Here is a 12084-nt window from a genome sequence, read left to right on the forward strand (position 1 = left end):
ATACATCATCATTCACACTACAGTGAAAACTGGCCCGACTTTGCCCAGAAAAAGAAGGAAAAATAAACACTATTATTATCGTTCCAGTCAGTCCAGTTTAGACTTTATTAAAAACACACTTCATAGGCGGGGGGGGATATGATTTTTACTGGCAGATGAAAGCCGGCTTTTCCTGCCCTTCTCACGTTGCGTGAATGACTTGCACCGTGTGAGAAAAGAGCCACTTCCTAATACCAGAAAGTTGTGCGCTCTTGGAAAGTTGGACCGCGGGCTTCAGGGAGGCATCTCTGTCTGCTGTCGGACTGGTCTCAGGAATGCAGCGGGAAGTGAAGGAAGCCTCCGACTAAAGTAGGACGGAGCTCAGTGGGCTGATGTTGCCGTTTTTTTCCAAGTGATTGTTTTCTAGGAGTGAGGGCATGTTAACCAGGCTGCGCGTAAAAGAAGCGTCTCCGAACTTCAGCGACTTTTAAAGGATTTTCTAAAAAAAAAAAGGACTCGAGAGCTTCACGGCGACTTCATCCGCGTCATGGTCAGTAATCGATTTCTCATCAGCTTCTGATTTGACACAAAATGTACTAAATATATATATATATATATATATATATATATATATATATATATATATATATATAGCAGGACTTACTGTGAACAGTCACTGTGGGGAGGATAAAGCTGCTGAGCGGCAACTTGCAGCGTCAGCTCGCGTTGTGTGAAGTCTGAGGATGTTTTTGCCACTTTTGTGTCACCTTTCGCAGGGCTGCAGCAAGGTGATATGGGGGGTGGTGGGGGCGGCTGTCGTCATCACGTTAATAACAGTCCCAGCAGTTTATTACAGCAGTAAGTTCAAGCTCTGGCCCTTCACTGTCTTTCTCTCTTTGTCTGTGCTCAATGTGGAAACCGGCTTGTGCAACTTTTACGCATGACTGATTGATTATACACTGTTTTCTATCAATTTTGTGGGTTGCCCATGTGCCTAAATGGATGACAAATTAAAGTAAAATCCTGGAAAGTAAGGGGGATCTGGTCTCTCTCTCTTATTATCTCTTACTTGTTGGCATGATGTGGACCAATGTAAGGTTTCCATGAGGGTTTACCTTTATTCTATATGGAGATATTTCTGTCCTGAAGGGAGTGATCTCTTTAGGATGACAATACATCGATCCTTAGGGCACGAAGAGTCACTGAAAGGTTTGAAGAGAGTGGAAATTATGTATATCATATGCTATGGGCTCTTACAGTTGCAAGATATAAATTAAACACCTAGAGAAGATTTTGCACCAAAATCTGAAGCTGTGCTCTCCGCTGCCATCATGAAAACACTAAATGAGGGAATATCTTTTGCAAGAATGGTGTTTCATCCCTCCAATAGAGTTCCAGAAACTTGTAGAATCCATGCCAAACCGCAGTGAAGTTCTTCTGCCTACACATGGTGGCCCCACACCTTACTAAGACATTTTATACTGTTTTTTTCTTTAATTTGTCACCCATCTGTATGTACTAATTTTGTTCAGGCACTAGACTTGTAAGTGTGATTCGCAGTGTTTTGGCATGCAGCTTAAAGTTAAATCAATGTAAACAGGCCACTGCATGACACAGATTTTAGAATTGCGATGTTGCTTCACATTATATGTTTTGGTGAATGAATGCAGTATGTGTATCATTTCAGAATCTAGTGGGACCAAAAGGCCTTTCACCCTTCAAGATTACTTCAATGACACCATTAGATGGAGATCCTACAATGTCTATTGGATATCAGGTATCAAATCACCTCTGCTACCGGATATAGGTTGTTCTTTTTAAAGTCATAGTCTACATGAATAGTCATGTTGTGTGCAAATGTCGGGCTGTCAGCTTATTCATTGTCTTCTGTACCTGCAGATAAGGAGTATTTGCATAAAACGAGAGATGGGAATATCTTTCTCCACAACGCTGAAACAAAGGAGGAGTCACTGTATTTGACCAATTCCACCTTTGTAATATACTTTTTTAATGACAGTTTTGTAACAAAGAACAAAAATGTTGATTGTGATAACTTATTTACATGTTTACATTTTCATTTCAGGACCAAGTGGATGCCACTCATTACTTGCTGTCAGGTGATTATAAATACGTTGCTTTTGAAAGCAATTACACAAAGGTAAGAAGTTGTTTTAATGCAGTGTTACAATACATTTGTGTGTTTGTCATTACATCAGTTAAACTTTCTCCCTTTAAATCCAATAACAAAAACCTGACAATAACAATTTTGTGTTTGAAATCCTGCAGAAATGGAGACATTCATTCACAGCCTCATATTCCATCTATGACAGGGAGACTTCGTAAGTAGTCATGAATATGTTGTAATATTATTATTTCAGAACTCAAACAGAAAAACAAATTCAGTTTTATCTTTTTTTTTATAGTGACAGTCTAATAATTTCTTCACTGGTGATAGAGACATCATGTGTTATTATATTTGCAGACATCAGACTCATTGGAAATGACTATCTGCCATTTTATTGTTTACTTTTCATTGCAGAACATTTGTTAAGCCTGCTGATCTTCCAACTGAAGTGCAGTACTTCACCTGGGCACCAACAGGAAACAAATACGTGAGTTAGTTTACACCACGTTGTCATGTACTCATGTCTCCAGTTAAATCTACTTCAACATCACTGGATTTGAAGGAACAGTCGGCTGATTGTGTTTGTCCAAATTAATATCAAGCCAATATCAAACAGTGTTTTTGGTGCAGTACATTAGTGCCTGTGAGTATAGATAAGGGCTCAGTGTTCAAAACTAAATAACTTCTTTGTGTTTTGCAGGCCTACGTTTCAGACTTCAACATTTTTCTCAGATCCGATGTCACTGCTGCAGTTATCCAAGTGACACACAATGGAAAAGAGAATGAGATCCTCAATGGTGTCCCTGACTGGGTTTATGAGGGTACATAACTTTGTCACAAGTCTGCATCTGTGTGTCTCAATAAAAGATGGTAATTGTGTGTTTCCCAACTATCTCAGAGGAAGTGTTTGCATCAAATGGAGCAATATGGTGGTCTACAACGGGAAAATACTTGACTTACGCAGAGTTTAATGATACACAAGTTCAAAAGGTGGAATTTAGCTGGTATGGATCTGGGCAATATCCTGAAACTGTGGCTTTTCCATACCCAAAGGTGGGATCATATGACTTTATCAAACATGAAATTATAGTTATTTACTTATTGTTGTTTATTTTCTTTAATATGTTACATTTTTATTCTCTATAGGCTGGATCAGCACTGACCAAAGTGAAACTGATTGTGGTTGATACCACAGATCCATCCCGCCGCACACAAGTAGTTCCACCTGCTTCTGTTGCTTCTGGGTTTGTATATTCTTTTTATTGTATTATTCCTTATTAGTACTTTTCAAGCAGAGGGAAAGTAAATGTCTTCATGTGAAAACCTTGTCACTTTCTGTTGCCTTTACTCAGTGATCACCTTTTGTGCTCAGTGACCTGGGTTACAGACCAACGTGTCGCTGTGCAGTGGCTCACAAGAAAACAGAATCATCTGGTTGTACAGATCTATGACTTTGATGGAAGTAACTGGAGAGAAAATCAGGTAGCTGTCATTCCCCTGGTTGCCTGTCTGCTCATGACTGATTTCAAATTAGATCATGTAGAATTTCATAACCGGGTACTGACTATATGTTCATGTGATTAGATGCTGATTTACTGCAACTGATGCCTTTACTCTCTATAGAAATTCGAGCAAACAAGCAAGACAGGATGGGTCGGCCATGTGAGTGTCTGAAAAGTTACCGCTGTTGATGTAATTGATAGGTACTTGGACTTTGATTTGATGAATGACTACGAAATATTATCTTTTTCTTTAGTACGTGCCGTTGCCTCTTTTCTTTGCTGAAGATGGGCTCAGTTTCTACAAAGTGATGAGCGACTCTCAGGGCTACAAACACATCCATTATGTGAAAGATGTAAGTATTTACAAACATATTTATGTAAAAATTTACTGCAATTCATATCCATTGTGTCTTTGCAGTTTAGTGACTTACTAGAGGCATTTTTTTAAGGGCAAAGCAACACCTATTACCTCTGGGAAGTGGGAAGTTATCTACATATCCAAATTAACAAAAGATGCCATGTGAGTGACGGAACCATACAATTCTTGTAAAACACCATAAACCTTAAAGAATTTAGAAATCTGACTTGTGGAGATGTTTTTTCTACAGATATTTTGTGAGTACTGAGCATGGAAGGAACCCTGTACAGAGAAACCTCTACAAGTAAGACGTTTCCTTTTTTTAAAAAAAAAACTTTATTTCCAGTTAACGTTGATGAGACATGCACATTAGCTAACTGGGCTCTCAAAAATACTATCTGTATGCCTGACATTGGTTTCTGCTCATTTTTTTCATCAGAGTTCTGATTGGAAGCAGCCCTACATCCCCTCAGTGTCTCACCTGCAACCTGTATAAGGACAGGTGTCAGTACAACTCAGCTTACTTCAGCTATGACGCTTCTTTCTACCGAATGGATTGTTACGGTCAGTTACTCATTCGCATTTTCTCTTAAGCAATAACTCACCCATGTGGGGATGTTCGGTGGTGGGGAACATCTGTGAGCAATAATCACAGCTTAGACAGACACCTCTAAAGTTGTGCAGGTGCCTCGATGTGTAATCGACTGTTTGCATGTTTTCTATTCTTGTCCCTACCAGGCCCTGGATACCCCCTCTACGTACTCATGGACAACAGGGGCTCAGGTGCAGGTATATATAGCTGCATAGGAGATTCTGAGGTTTATGTTCTTACCACAAGCCCATTGTTACAGTTGTTACAATTTTTCAAAGTGGTCATATAGTCAGTATCCCAAATGAAAACAGATCTTCCTGCTATCCATTCTAACATCTGTTACTGATGTCCTTCCACTGGAATTGACGGGGACAATATCTGAAGATAAAAATGACGATTTAACAATCTGAGATAGTCATGTTCAGTAGTATCTTCCAGGATTAGAGTACTGAAAACAAAGCTGCCTTTGGAAAATATCCACGTGTTTGTCTATTTGGACCACCGAATGCTCAAATGAACTTGCGACTGACTTCAGAATGAACTGTGATGTCTTTAGGGAATTTCCTAATCTCATAAATAAATCTGTGATCCAAAGTATTTGTTTCACTATTTGTTGTGGTGTCATGGAGACAGTGGATGGAGGGGCTTATTTAATGAAGAATGCTACATTTTGCAGCCGACTGCATTTTAGATAGCTTTGTAGGTACGGCTACAGGTCAAAACAGGTTTAAAAAATTTGAAAAAGTCAAACACAAAGCAGGTTGTGTAGCACATGAGGCATCAGACAAAGGAAGGACAGTTAACAACCAGTTAAAGGCACTTAAATAGTCTGACTGTGTCACTGGCTACGTCTGTCAGAAATCATCAAACTGAGTTATGAACAATCTTTTAGAATCTCTCACAGTTCTTGGAGATTCTGAGCACTTTTTTTGCCACAAATTGAATATGTAGGTAGGCATGTGTACATGAGCTTATTTTGCACACACCAGGATTTCCCAGTGGGACACTCATTGTTATTCTATCTCTTTTTTTTAAGAGCTCGCTGTTCTTGAAGACAACAAGGAGCTGCAAAATATTCTGTCCGAATTCCAAATGCCAACAATGCAGTATGGCACCTTAAAGGTTGCAGGATTTGGTGAGATGACACACGTGTTAAGATTCCCTCCAGAAATTGTTGAAGGCACAGTAATATTAAAGAAACTCTCCTCTATTTTACTCTGCTAAAAGACATGGACTCTGAATATAAATATATGTACGGGACACAAGATGATTCCTGCTTTACTGAAAAGTCCGCAGTAATGTATGTGAATTCTTAAGTTTCCGCTTTATCTATGTGCAAATTGAACCACATAAATCATCTGGGTAAGAGCAGAGAAACTTACTCGTCTTAGAAGATGAGTTTGAAACAGACTTCAAACTGCACATGCATCTATCAATTAAGGCCAATTATCCATCTAAAGTAACAATAAGCAAAACACATGCCCAACTGGAACTGGTAATAATTAACAACAAGACATTCTCCTTTATAAACGTCCAGCAAGCCTTCTCACTGGTGGATTACTTTTGTTAGCACTGAAAGACCCATGAAAACAGAAATATTAATGTCTACTAAATACCATTCTGGCTGGAGCGTCAGTTTGTGTATTCTTAACTGTATTTTTCTCGCCAACAGATCTTTGGTATGAAATGATGCTACCACCGAATTTCAAGAGGTCTAAGAAGTATCCTCTTCTTATCAGTGTGTAAGTAAACACTTCTGAACATCACACCATCCCACTGAAGTTCAGGGAATCCTTATTAGCGTTCGCTGATATGTGGTGTTGCTGTCGTGTGCAGTTACGCTGGTCCCTGTAGTCAGAGTGTGAACTATCGCTTCAAGCTGAACTGGGGCACGTACCTCTCCAGTTCACATGGGATCATCATCGCCAGCTTTGATGGAAGGGGAAGCGGTTACCAAGGCGATGAAATAATGCACGCCATCTACAAGCGCCTCGGGACGTTTGAGGTGGAAGATCAGATAACAGCCGTGAGGTGAAGTGTGTCGGAACCTAAATGACCTCTGTGATATTTGCTGTCTTTACACCACTGAATAACAAACAAAGTTGACGTCTTACGTATATATAAATGTCATGATGCAGCTGAATGTCTGGTTTAGTGGGTCTTCAAAAATGCTTTCGTTGTTTTTCTAAGATGACAATTGATTTGTGTGTTGCAGGAAATTCATTGACATGGGTTTTATCGACAAAGACAGAATAGCCATATGGGGCTGGGTACGTTGGGTTTTCTTGTCTTCCTGCTTTCTTTATGTCTTCATCTTTTTAATCTGTTTTCTGGCCCTCATTAATGGTATTCTATCCTGACCTTCAGTCATATGGTGGTTATGTGACCTCAATGGCCCTGGGTGCTGGAAGTGGACTCTTCAAGTGTGGGATTGCAGTGGCCCCAGTAGCCAAGTGGGATTATTATGGTGGGTTTGCATGCATATTAATACATATTAACCTGTAAGTCTGTTCTTAGATCACTGCATTCCTTCTCTGACATCCTGTCTGCAGTGTATTTAAAAGACTTCTTCATATCATGTAGCATTGCATTCCTGTACCATTGTTGGACTGTGGACTTGAGAAAGAGTTTAAATTGATGCAACAGAACAACAGAGATAAACAGCATTTCATAGAAACCAGGTTCTCTGTGCATCTTCCAGCAGAACACAGCTAAAACAGGTGCATCTTGGCTTTGGACAGCAAGTTTCCAGAGTACAAAAGGGAGCTGGAGCTAAATTCACAGCCTTTTGTTGTGAAAACATACTAATACTTCAACACTACAGTGTCTTCATCAGAGTCCTCCAAAGAAAGGCGGTGAATTCAGCATTGTTCTCCAGCCCCCTTTACGCTCATAAGAGATACCATGTTTTATACTCAATGCATTCTTGCTGCTTGCCAAAACCAGACACCTACATTGCACACAATGCAACTCTCTCACTGAGGGTTTGGTCACTGAAAGAGTGATCTGAGTGTGTTGTGCCAACAGTGGCTATTGGAACTCTTGCAGCCACAAGCAAACAGATAAGGAGGTCTGATGAGCTCACCTCTTTGTGTCTTTGTAACTCTCACTTTTGTCACTTTCAGGCTTCGTAGTCATCAGCCCGGTCAGCTTATGTCAGCTGATCACTTTGCACAACTTCCTCTGTAGCCAGGAAGTACTTTCTGTAGCCCAACACCTGCAGACAATGATGTGTAAAGCCTTTACAGCTCACCTTTATTGTTTCAAATCTCAAATAGTATCTGGTCTTAAAGCTGGTTAAATCTTCTTCCTCCTTTCTGCTGAATATGATTTATTTCTGTTTGTATTGTATGTACTTAATTTATTTGAGTTTTCAGAATAAGAATCAGAACCGGTGTTCACATACAAGAAATTTGACAGCAGTGTTTTCTTTGCTTTCAGTGTACGTACACAAAATAAATGACAGGATCCCAATAGGATTAGGATTCAGAATGAGTTGTTTCTGATTGATTTAACTGTTGTTAAATAGATTGTTTCTTTTACAGATGCAGTGTACACTGAACGCTACATGGGAAAGCCCACAGAGAATTCAGACTCTTACAAAGTAAGTATCATGCATGTCAGCTCAGTCACAATAATCTTTTCCAAACTACTGAACATTTCTGATTTAAAACATACAGTATGTTATTAATTGTAAAATGTATCTTTTAATTTTTAGAATTCCACAGTGACATCCAGAGCCAAAAACTTCAAAACAGTAGATTATCTGTTGGTTCATGGGACAGCGGATGGTACGTTCAGTCATCTCTTTTCAGTCATTCCTGTTTTTGAACATGTGGTAGCCCTGTTTCTCATTAGGGTACCAGGTAACACAGTAAAAGCATGCACAAATGGATTTGGTTGAGCTTCAATGTTCAGTCACGTACTGAACGTTCTCTCTTTCCTGTAGACAATGTCCATTTCCAGCAAGCCGCACAGATCTCCAAAGCTCTGGTGGACGAGCAAGTGGACTTTGAGGTTATGGTAAATATTGGCTCAGGGAAGTAGGACTGATATTGGCTTTGATGGTGTTGATTTAATGAAGGTTTGAAATGGGGGGCTAATGCAATGGATCATGAAACACTAAATGAATACTAAAATATAAGTGACTGAAAGTATGTATAATTTTACATGGAATTCATTCATGGATGATGTGCACTAATCCTTTTTTTTTGTTGTTGTTAATTTCAGTGGTACACTGACAATGACCACACGCTCCGAGGATCAGCCTACCATCATATATACACCCACATGAGCCACTTTCTGCAGAAATGCCTCGTAAATCCCAAATAGATATCCGAAATGTGCATTTATAGTGACTATTAATACAGGTTTTATTTTTTAACTTTTGTGTTTCTCAATTTTACTGATAATGTGTCAGGTTGAATTCATTTTTAGACTTTTTTTATGTGCAACAGGTGTTGAATTGCTCATATAAATGAGAATTCATATTTTATGTACAAGTTTAGAACTTTTGTCAAAATATGTGACATTAAAAAATGCATGCATTTACAGTTGAAAACACTTTTTCTATTATTATTATTTTGAATGTGATGACGTACGGCTGGTGTATTACACTGCACTGATTTGTTGTGGAGTGTTGTCGTTTCCATTGCAGTGAAGTTTTAATGGAAGTAAAATAAAGATTGTTTTGAAATATAACAGTTTCATTATGGTTTTCTTTTCAATACTTGTTTTTGTCTGAATGAAATTTAGAACCATACTGTGAAAGCCTACACTGAAATTCAAAATATTTCATTTCTGTATAGTTTGTCTCCTTCAATAAGCAACAAGCATTTCTTAATATGGCTAAATGACACTCTTTAATGAAGTTTTAATATGGAAAAAGAATACTACATGAAAATAATACATCCAAAAAGATAAACCAAGAGGAAATCAAACATATGGGGCCATGTATTTATTTGTCAGGTCAGAGGTCATGTTTGATCGTGACACCTGAATAGCAGATTTTTCCACCCAGCGAATGCTGTTATTTGTCTTTAACCGAAGTCAAACACATCCAGGGGACTGAGACGGAAGCTGACTAATGGACTGAAAGCAACTGAGGATATGCTAATGTTTCTGTGACGGTGGAGTCACCTGAGAGTGTCTCCTCAGCTCCCCTATATAAGACCGAGCAGATCAAGAGGGGACCCTGAATCAGCTCCAGAAACCAGAGAGAAGAAGAAGAAGAAGAAGAAGAAGAAGAAGAAGAAGAAGGAGGGCGCCAGTCAGCACACCCCGCGGCTCTTCTCTCAAACACTCACCAGAAAGAGGCACAGGTGAGAATTTTTTGCAGTATTTTTCAAAACTTTTTAATGTCCTGTCAAAATCAGCTTTATTTTTGGTCCATAAAAATGTGCTTTCTTTATCTGTCTTTGCGCATCTTTCAGAGGCTTAAACAATGAAAAGTGGTCAGGCTTTCGCTGGACTCCTGCTCCTCATCATCATCCAAAGCAGCTGGCAGGTGGTGCCTGACCAGGACACAGATCGAAACTCCATGTAAGATCAGCTTTCAGTTATTTGTCATTGACGTTGGCCCTATCAGCTCAGTCTGTTGTATTAATGGGACAAGTAACAACTGTTAGTATAGTAGAAAAAATGATCTGGAGTGATTTATGCTTATTTCAACTGAAATTAATTTTAATTTACATTTAAGGGGATTCACCTGAGACAGCTCTATGTCCATTCCATGTTTCTGAATGCCTTAATTCTAATATTATTTTTATATTTATTCTCATTTTTACATTTTAGTGCTAAAATGAGATTTCACCTGATGCTTATAAGGAACTGTAGCATGTGTTGATGGAAAACCATTTTCAGATAGATATTTTAGAGTGTAAATTCACAAGCGAGGACCACAGCATCTGTAATTTATTCGTAATATGAAGTCTATGGAACATGTGAGTGTAATGATTGGTGGATGAGAACAATGAGGCAGGATAAAGAGTGAAGCAGAAGACTCCTCATGGGATCCCAGGCTACGGCATGAAAATGAATGGCGAACATGTGTGCTGCTCCACTCATTTCTTTCCATAATATTCCCTTTTCAGGCTGTTGAGTGAAAACTCCCTGCTCAACGAACCCATTGAGCTTTCAAACATGAAGAGACACTCAGAGGGAACCTTTTCCAACGACTACAGCAAATACCTGGAGACCAGGAGAGCACAAGACTTCGTCCAGTGGCTGAAGAACTCAAAACGGAACGGGTGAGTTTCTCCTTTTTAAGAAATCTTTTGGCCTATGGATTATTTCAAATACACAGTAAATCAGTTTTGTAGCATCTTGTGAAAACCACGTCTGGATTTTACTACATGAACATTGTAGATCGTGTCTTCAAGACAAATGAAGATGATCCCAAAATCATGTCTTTTGTAATGCAGTATTAGTGCACCATGGTTACAAATGCAGTTTCTGTGTCTTCATCATGTACAGGGGTCTCTTTAGACGCCATGCAGACGGCACCTACACCAGCGATGTGAGCTCCTACCTGCAGGACCAGGCTGCCAAGGAGTTTGTGTCCTGGCTGAAGACTGGCAGAGGCAGAAGAGACTGAACTCAACCAGAGCACCACTCATCCTGTTGCCATTCTCCAAAATAATGCAACTCTTCTTCTCACTGTCTCTGTGCCATCATATGTTTCACAATCTGTACTAGACTTACTCTTGGTAATGCTATTAAATTCCACTCACATGAAGCCCTGTTGGCCTTCAGCGGTTGAAAGAAATGTTGTTAAAGTGCAAAAAGCTCCAGTATGTTTGAAATGCATCTCAATCATAAATGCTGTGTGAATTTTTATCAAGTGTTCCCATCATTTATCTTTTTCACATTTTGGCATTTTATCTCCATCTTCACATAAATCTGTGATATTTGTACATTATTTTAATATATTTTTATTATGAAGTTATTCAGAAAAGACATTGTTAGTTCCAGTAAAGCAATGAATCTAATGGAGTGGCTTCGGGATATCTCTATCACAAAACACATGAAAATGATATTTTAAACACATAATCTCCAGATTAATGTCCATCAAACACACAAGAAAAATTAATAGCAGTTTCAAGAGCACTTTTTTAACATCACTGATTGGTAAATAATATTAAAGCTACTGAGAATCTTCCTAAAATATTAGTATTCTATTAGCTTGCGCCAAGAAACATGATGGAACAGCGTAAAACATTTTTTTTCCCCGTCATGTTCACCTAATCCCTCTGTTTATGGAGGCGGAACTAAAATCAATAAACACATCACTCTTCGGGGAGAGATGTGCTGAGGGATTTCTACCAGGTAACATGATGATGTGCGTCACCTGTCAGATACTCACCGGAGAAGGATTTTCCAGTGATGCTCTGACTGCACACCGAGGAGGGTTATGCTAAATGAAAGAGAAGGAAATCACGTCAATCATCTCAGCATCAGGCTTGTTGGGAACAATGACTGGGTCGACACTCTTCGGTTCCTCCTGGCACCGAGACAAAACAGTAATTCA

The 12084-nt window shown here is 39.1% G+C and overlaps 2 protein-coding genes across 2 annotated transcripts; both read left to right on the forward strand.

Moving 5' to 3' along the window:
- Positions 1-192: 192 nt before the first annotated feature.
- On the forward strand, positions 193-9257 carry fap (fibroblast activation protein, alpha). The gene is made up of 26 exons (XM_023281059.3): positions 193-529; positions 756-837; positions 1667-1756; positions 1879-1973; positions 2063-2137; positions 2266-2318; positions 2519-2591; positions 2805-2925; positions 3003-3157; positions 3251-3348; positions 3457-3586; positions 3728-3766; positions 3861-3959; positions 4056-4126; positions 4215-4268; positions 4404-4528; positions 4703-4753; positions 5593-5691; positions 6229-6298; positions 6393-6587; positions 6772-6826; positions 6924-7023; positions 8102-8160; positions 8275-8347; positions 8506-8579; positions 8787-9257. Exons 1-26 carry the CDS (start codon positions 527-529, stop codon positions 8886-8888), a joined length of 2241 nt encoding a protein of 746 aa, XP_023136827.2. The 5' UTR covers positions 193-526; the 3' UTR covers positions 8889-9257.
- A 486-nt stretch (positions 9258-9743) lies between these two features.
- gcgb (glucagon b) lies at positions 9744-11393 on the forward strand. The gene is made up of 4 exons (XM_023281060.3): positions 9744-9877; positions 9989-10097; positions 10649-10804; positions 11031-11393. Exons 2-4 carry the CDS (start codon positions 10000-10002, stop codon positions 11149-11151), a joined length of 375 nt encoding a protein of 124 aa, XP_023136828.1. The 5' UTR covers positions 9744-9877; positions 9989-9999; the 3' UTR covers positions 11152-11393.
- The last annotated feature ends 691 nt before the right edge of the window (positions 11394-12084 follow it).

Source organism: Amphiprion ocellaris, chromosome 11, assembly GCF_022539595.1.
Source record: "Amphiprion ocellaris isolate individual 3 ecotype Okinawa chromosome 11, ASM2253959v1, whole genome shotgun sequence".
Lineage (NCBI taxonomy): Eukaryota > Metazoa > Chordata > Actinopteri > Pomacentridae > Amphiprion > Amphiprion ocellaris.